General features: G+C 35.5%; 2 protein-coding genes across 2 annotated transcripts; both read right to left on the reverse strand.

Annotated features, from left to right (window-relative positions):
* Nucleotides 250-1,498, reverse strand: LOC109335612 (transcription factor TCP19-like). Its single transcript, XM_019571760.1, has one exon. The coding sequence runs from the start codon at nt 1,141-1,143 to the stop codon at nt 394-396; it is 750 nt and encodes a 249-aa protein (XP_019427305.1). The 5' UTR covers nt 1,144-1,498; the 3' UTR covers nt 250-393.
* LOC109335606 (molybdenum cofactor sulfurase-like) lies at nt 1,886-3,910 on the reverse strand. The gene has a single exon (XM_019571753.1). The coding sequence runs from the start codon at nt 3,805-3,807 to the stop codon at nt 1,918-1,920; it is 1,890 nt and encodes a 629-aa protein (XP_019427298.1). The 5' UTR covers nt 3,808-3,910; the 3' UTR covers nt 1,886-1,917.

Raw genomic sequence — 7,435 nt, forward strand, 5'->3', positions numbered from 1 at the left:
ACTGGCAAAAAAAAAATGTAAAAGAATACCATTATTAATAAAAAAATATGAGATGACCAAATCTGGTGGCCCTACTTCAACCACGAGCACCTCACTTTCCCCACCACAAAACACGTGCACTAACAACCACACGTGAGCGCTTCTTGGACCCCACCCCTCTCGTTGAGCGCACATATTTGACCACACATATCATTCTTTTATCACTTGGACTGATTCCAATGCAAATAAAAAGTAGTAACAAGTATTACAACAATGTGAGACCATAAAAAGTTAGAGATTGTGTTATAGGTAAACCATTCATTCATTAACCAAAAGGTCTAAACAAACAAAAAAAACCAAGTTAGGTAGCAAAAATACTGCATCTCTCCTTTCCTTAATAAACAAAAACCAATTTCAAGGGTTTGAAGTAGAAGATGGTTCTGAATTGGCGTGAGAGGGAGGCATAAATGAGAGCTCTTTCTGAGTAGGAGGATTACTAATAGCAGCACTACTAGTACAAGAACTGAAACTAGGAACCATAGTAGATGTAGACCCTAAAAAGTGTTGCATCTGCAAATTGAAAAATGGGGTAGCACTTGCATGTATGACCCAATATTGAGGCATACTCACCGGCCACAGTGGAACTAGTCCACTTTGTGGGATTCCATAACAAGTTTGTGCAATTGGTGCAAGCCCTGAAGATATTGAACCACGCTCATTCACTTCAATGAATTCACTGTTTGATGCTCTTCTTCTCTTTCTTCCACTCTCTTCACCATCTGATGAAGTTGGAATCTTTAAGCTCCCACCAACAGAGACAGCGATAGCAGGGATGGTCCCGCTGCCGGTGGCTTCTACGATCGCCGGTTCAGCATGCTCTAGCAACCATCGGATTGTTTCTCCGTCTGATTTGTGCCCGAGCTCACGGGTGAGCTGGAATATTCTTGCAGCGCATGTCGCCGGCATTCGAATTCTCCGGCCACGACCCTCCACCTTCGTGTGCCTGTCCTTCGACGGTTTCCTTGCCGGCGTTGACATTGCTAACGTCACTGGAATAGAGTCTCCCAGACTTTGGTCCGTGTCTGTGCGCTCTTCTTTCAGGGAAACCGCCGGCTCCGGCGACTGAATCATTGTAGTCCCGTCAGAACTGAGTGTGTAATCCATCCTGAACAAAACACAAAATAAATAACAAAAAAATAAGAAAGAATTTGATGAAACACGGAAAAGAATTCAAAATTACAAATTTGAGAAGCGGATTAAGAAAATTGTAGTTTATTAATTATTGGTTGTGAGGGCTTACAGTGTTATGAAGGTTTGTGTGTGAGTGGGAAGGATTAAGAAAGAGTAATGGAGGATTAGAAGAGATTAATACATTAAAAAATAATAGAAACAGAGAGAGAGAAAGAAAGAAACCCTATGAATGAAGAGAGACCCACTTAAAGTGTATACGCTATTTATTAGCACAGCCAAATTTAATCAACGGCTGGATGCCACTATCGACACCACTACCATAATTACACTTATTATATTACATATCCAACACAGAATTCATGCTCAGATGGTATAGTTAAGAATGGTTAACTATATCCTTCAAGCAATGGTATCCTTAACTATATGAGATGGTATTCTCAATTACAAATCAAATATTCAGATGGTATCCTTCATAAAACTAACATGCTTGGGCCTTGTGGGAAGCTAAGTTGTTTAAATTTGGGAAAAGGGATTCATGGGTTGGTTGTGCTGGAACTAACACGTTCGGAGGTGCCTGAATGTGCATGCAAGGACAAAATACAGGAAACAAGTACACAAAGACATATCTAACTAATGATTTATCTATAGTATAGTTTTTGAACCTACTCATCAGACAAATGATTGAATAAGGTAACTCCTTTTCTTAAGAATCAACATAATTGAAAAGAATAAATGAAAGTTACGGAATTAAAGTTCAATTGTTTTCTGATTGATAGCTGTGTATCTCCATCTCTCCTTCTCCACAAAGTCTGCATCAAGAAACCGAGCAGCAAAAGCCCACAGTTTGTAAACATCTTCAAAATTGGCCAGGAAGCTTAATGCAGCTGTAACCACAGTCACACCGAGGTTATCTCTCTCTTTCTTTTTGCTGACAATCACATCCTGCCCTTTTCTTTCTTTGCTCTGCAGAACTCTTCCCTTCTCTTCTGCATACTTATCTGCAAACCAGATATGATGCAGAAATCCATAGCTGAGAGAAATGTTGCTTCTATCAGCAAGTTTTTGAACAAGAACAGGCTCTACCTTTTCACCTTTCCAATCAAACACATTGAATGCCAAGGCAGCCCCCCTGTCAAATTTTATCTTTGGGCCATAAATCTTGACTAGGGAAGTTCCTTCTGTGTTCGGGTGTTTAAGTTTTAACATTGAGTTCACCAGCCAGTTTATCAGGTACCTGGCTCTGTCTGTGATCATTCTCAATCCTAAAGAGTCCACCTGATCCAAACACCTGTACTCAATGTGAAACCTCCCAATTTCACTATCTTCAACATTCTTATCTTGAAGGTTCTCAACTGGCCTTTGTGTTCCCAGAATATCTGTAGGTACCTCTATGATTTGAAGCTCGGCTGCCTCTATTTCTCGTTTTTTTTCTCCTTCGAACGGTGTGGTTTGTAACCGTCCGGAGAAAGAAGTCAAAGAAGCTAATTCATCTTCCGACTGTGGATGCAGCCTCTTTTCAGGTACAAGGTTCACAATTCCTGCAATAGAAGAAGGTTCCAGAACGGAAATAGCAGATTTGTTGACAAACAGGCATCCAAACCCAGATGGACTTTCTCCAAAAACCTTGTAGAAAGAACAAATGAGAAAGTCGGGGTGAAAGAGAGAGAGGCCGAAGCTGTCCATGTCTTTAGGTCCTAATGCACAAGCATCAATCAACACATGCCACCCATTCTCACGTGCTCTACTCATCCACAAATAGGGATATCTAGCTCCTGTTACTCTTGAATGAAGTGGGAACACAAAAAGACCCTTCCTTTTCTTCTTCCTCTTACTCTCAATCTTCTTCCTTAACTTTGTTGACTGAATCCTGAGCCTTGGCCATGAGAACTCTGCTGACATAGCCCTTGCCCCTCTCTTCTCTGAGCAATTAATCATTGCTTCCACTGCCTCACTCTCATAGTCATAAACTGTCACAAGTTTTTCACTCGATTGGTATGGATATGAATCAGCCACCAGTTTGAAAGCTGCTGTTCTGTTTGCAGTGAATACCATCAAGTAATCGTTTTCAGAAATGTTAAGGAACTTCATTATTCTTCTCCTCATTGCAGACTCAAATTCTGACTCATAACCCCCATGAAGCAATAAAGTCTTCAGGCTCCCTGTTTTATAGGCTATGCTAAAGAAGGGAATATCTGAATATCGCTGTGGAGATTGAGGAGGTGTTGAAGAAGAAGCAAGTTGAGTTTTTGAAGCATCATGGTTTTGTAATTGGTGGTGTTGGTAGTAAGAAAAGAGGCCAATTCCAATATAATCAAGGCAAGTATGATTGGAGGAAGAGAGATGGTAATATTCTTTGGCTCTGACTTTGTCAACTTGCTCAGTCTGTGGGTATTGAGGGTAAACTTTGTTGAACTCGTTGAGTGATTCTTGAAGCGATGGAAGGGACTCATGGTTAGTGAATTTAGTGTGTGGAAAGATAGAGGATGTTGTTGTTGCTGCGAAGTTGTGACGGCACTCTGAAGAACTGTTTCTTGGCTTGGTTATGTTATGAGATTGCGGTGATGAGTTGAACAATAAGGTTGGGCAGCAACCTTGAGGGAATACTTGTGTGACCTCATTTTCGGGCAGTGACTGCATTTTTTTCTTCTCTTCACTCAGTCACAACAATTCTGCTTTATATAATGTACCAGATTGACAGGATCAGTGTGCTTTATAATTATGTGGTTGGTTGATACTTCATACTGTATGAACACATTGATAGGGTCATGCAACACAACTTTACAACTTTGACAAATGTAACTATCAGAAATCGAATACTTAATTTTAGAATCCAGTGGGCCTTCCTAGTGAGTGGGGACAGAATGGTCGTTATGTAAGCCGGCATTATCAATGAGGTACAAAAGAAAAGCTTCTTTAGAATTCTTCTCGGTGCTTTGCTGGCAACGTTTACTTAAGCTTTAAGGGTTACAAAATCAATCAAATAAAAGAAATACAAGTTCAATGATTGTTGTTATATAATTACTTGGTGGGGGTGGTATATTGTCCTTTTTAGTAAACCTTTTTAAACAAATGTTTTTTCTTTTAAGTTGAAAATATTGAGTCAACTTACTTGTTTGTTATATTATTAAAATAATTTACCCAATATAGTATAAAAGTATGGATTAATGTATTGCATTTGTATTTGTTAGTGGAGAGAAAGCTTAATGTAAAATATTAATGTAATGTGAGAGGAGAGTGGAGTGAGTGAGCAATATAAATGTGAAGCATGCATGCTTAAAGATTTATTCAAAAAAGAGCAAAGTGAAATTCACTATCATTAAAGTTACTGCAATTAACGAAAAACCGAAAAGCAAAGTTGCAGAGGTTATTGCCCAAACAAGGTTTGCATGTGGTGTCAACTGTCAACAGAGGCAAAAGACCATTGTATACTTTCCGTAATTTTAATTCATTAATATTTTCTAATCAACTTAAATTATCTTGTAAATTTTAAATTAAAATGTAATTCATTGTCTAGATTTTGAATGGAAAAAATTTCTAAGGAATGTTTCCTTTTTTATATCAAAACAATATAGGTAAAATCATAACCTATTTTGTACTATTTAGTTAAAATTGGCAAAACTACTAGATTTTGTTTCTAATTTATTTTATTTTTTAAGTTAATTTTAAAAATAAAAAAATCTTCGTATGTCTTATCATTTTGAACTTAATGACACCAAAATAAAGAATTTTAGTTGAGAATATGTACCTAAAATCTATTGATAAGTGCTTATTTCCTTTTCTCCCCTTTCTCGCTAAAATATTTTTACTAGGATCTAAAAAAATTAGCTTCTCCCAAAAACTTGTATTTTATACAGTACTACTTTTATAAATTGTAAGAATTTAACTTCTTCCTAAGACGTTTAAAAGTTGTTTTAAAAATTTATTAACAGCAGTTCCAGAGGATTTCTTGTTAGTTTGAACTTTTCTGATTGGAGGGGCAAAAATAAGTTTCACTCCTATTTGGTGCAATCATTTTCATTCCCTGTCTTCCTGTTACATATATATTAGAAAAGGTCCAACATATGAAAAAAAAAATATTCTCCTAAATAATATCTCAAATTATATCCACATCAATAAAAACATGTAATGGAGTTAAACAATTAAACATTTAGTATCTCAAATTATATCCACATGTCATAAGGTTCAGGTTTGAGTAATCGAAATTTTTCGGAGAATGTAAAATTAAAATAAATGTGAAATAATTACTTTTAAACAGATCATGAAGTGAAAGTTCGATACAAGCAACGTTAATCAATATATTGATGTTGATTACTGGCATCCATGTCAAAATGTCTAAAACAAGTATATTTCTAAATGAACCGGAAATATCAATTACTTTTATAAGTGGCTCAATGACTCGGCCATTGAAAGTCTTTTAAAATTGAAGCACTTAAGTACTTTATTCTAACATGAAATTAACTTATAAGTAGAACAATGAAGATGAAATGTGTAGTCACATCTCATTTCATTTCCCAAAAGGATTAGTCTCACTTAACACAAAAAATATCACATCATTTTATAAGCCAATATTTAAAAAAAAAAACTAAACAAACTGCAAAATTTGTTTAATTTTTCTAACTCCTTTTCACAATTTTAGGGTAATAACACAATGAGCACCAGTTTCGTCCATCATCTTAGCATTTGTCAAGAACATATATACACTTAGAACTAAATTAACCTGATTAACTCACACAAAAATATAATTTTTAAAATTTAAACAGAAGAGTCCACAGTGCAAATTGCAGCAATAAATAATGGAAATACATTCGATGTCCCACAACTTTGTGTCACTTTCATGTGCTAGGAGGTGTGATTGACCATAAAAATATTTAAATCCCCTGGAATACTTTGATGTTAACTGATATCCTCAATCATCTTTCTTAACATGTTAAGCATTTATGACATAACATGGAAATGGTATATAAAAAAAATTAGAAATAGTAAATGTTCTTACATTTTCATTCTATAGATCCCATTAGAACTAAATATAGGAAGCATTGACTAAAATTGTAAATACATTCAATGTCTTGATAATATAAAAACTAGTAAATCATTTGTCTATTGAGTGTTCAAAATAATTTTAGAGAAAGATGTAAGGGTAAGGATATGTAATTGGATTAAAGTTACCTGTTGTATATATGAGCTAAGTAGTAAGGTATGAGATTAAGCTAAAAACAGCTATAGGGCAACTCTCATTTGGCATGATATGTTAGTTACATGCATGCCAAAAGAGAGGTACCCTATTGCTAATTTGCCTATTATTCAATTGCAATTTCTAATTGCTGCTTATTCATTGTGGCTTCAACTACCATACTGGTTTGATTTGTACATGAAATGAGTGAAACTTGAGCTTTGACAACTCTTATAGCATATAAGATGGAATAAACCACTTAAATAATGGCATATGCTAGCTAGAGGGTTATGCTATGGATATCCATTAACTGCACCTTTCTTTTGCCCACATTCATTCATAGTTGATGCTCATATACATATTATATTAATTGCAGATTCCTAATACCCTAAAAGACTATGTTAGGGTGTTATAAAGAAAAGTGTTTGATAAAAATATAAACATATCCTACAGCTGTTTTTGGGAGAAAATAAGCAATTTTTTTTAAGCTTTTAAATTACATAATTTGATCACTGAATGAATGACACTGTAATTTATGAAAAGGGAAACTGAGAAAGAAACCCTCACTTCAATCTCAGGGTCCGCTGGCTCCTATCAGAAATCTTACGATAGCAACTGCAGAAGCATATATCATAATATGTTGTTTCCAATATTTTAAATTGTGTATGTGATTATGGTCATTACGGCTTTTGCGATGCAGATCAGATTGCAGCTGGTGCGAAATATTTTGTGAGCGAAAACATAGTTTTGAAATCGATATGGTCCTATGTGGTTTCGTTGCGATATGATGAAATTATGTTGCAGTGTGTTGTAATTGCATCATTGTAAATCGGTATCTTAAATATGATTTTGAGGTCGCTGACTGACGCACTTCTCAATTTGATACACCGGATATTTTCATAAACACAATAAACCCAGAACCCTAACATAAAAAAGTAAAGGAACGTGGTGAAGACCTTTTCATTTTGCTTAAAACTTCACAAACTGGAATAAAACTACATGATAAGATTGGGATTAAAAGCAGCAATATAAAAAAGCTCTCTGGTTATGCAAATTTAATTGGGGAAAACCTGATTGAACGATAGAAAGACAGAG

The sequence above is a fragment of the Lupinus angustifolius genome, chromosome LG20 (genome assembly GCF_001865875.1).
Source record: "Lupinus angustifolius cultivar Tanjil chromosome LG20, LupAngTanjil_v1.0, whole genome shotgun sequence".
Classification (NCBI taxonomy): Eukaryota; Viridiplantae; Streptophyta; class Magnoliopsida; order Fabales; family Fabaceae; genus Lupinus; species Lupinus angustifolius.

Excerpts from the sequence above, each read along its gene's own strand:
- LOC109335606 (XM_019571753.1), bottom strand. The coding sequence starts at position 3,807 with ATGCAGTCACTGCCCGAAAATGAGGTCACACAAGTATTCCCTCAAGGT.
- LOC109335612 (XM_019571760.1), bottom strand. The coding sequence starts at position 1,143 with ATGGATTACACACTCAGTTCTGACGGGACTACAATGATTCAGTCGCCG.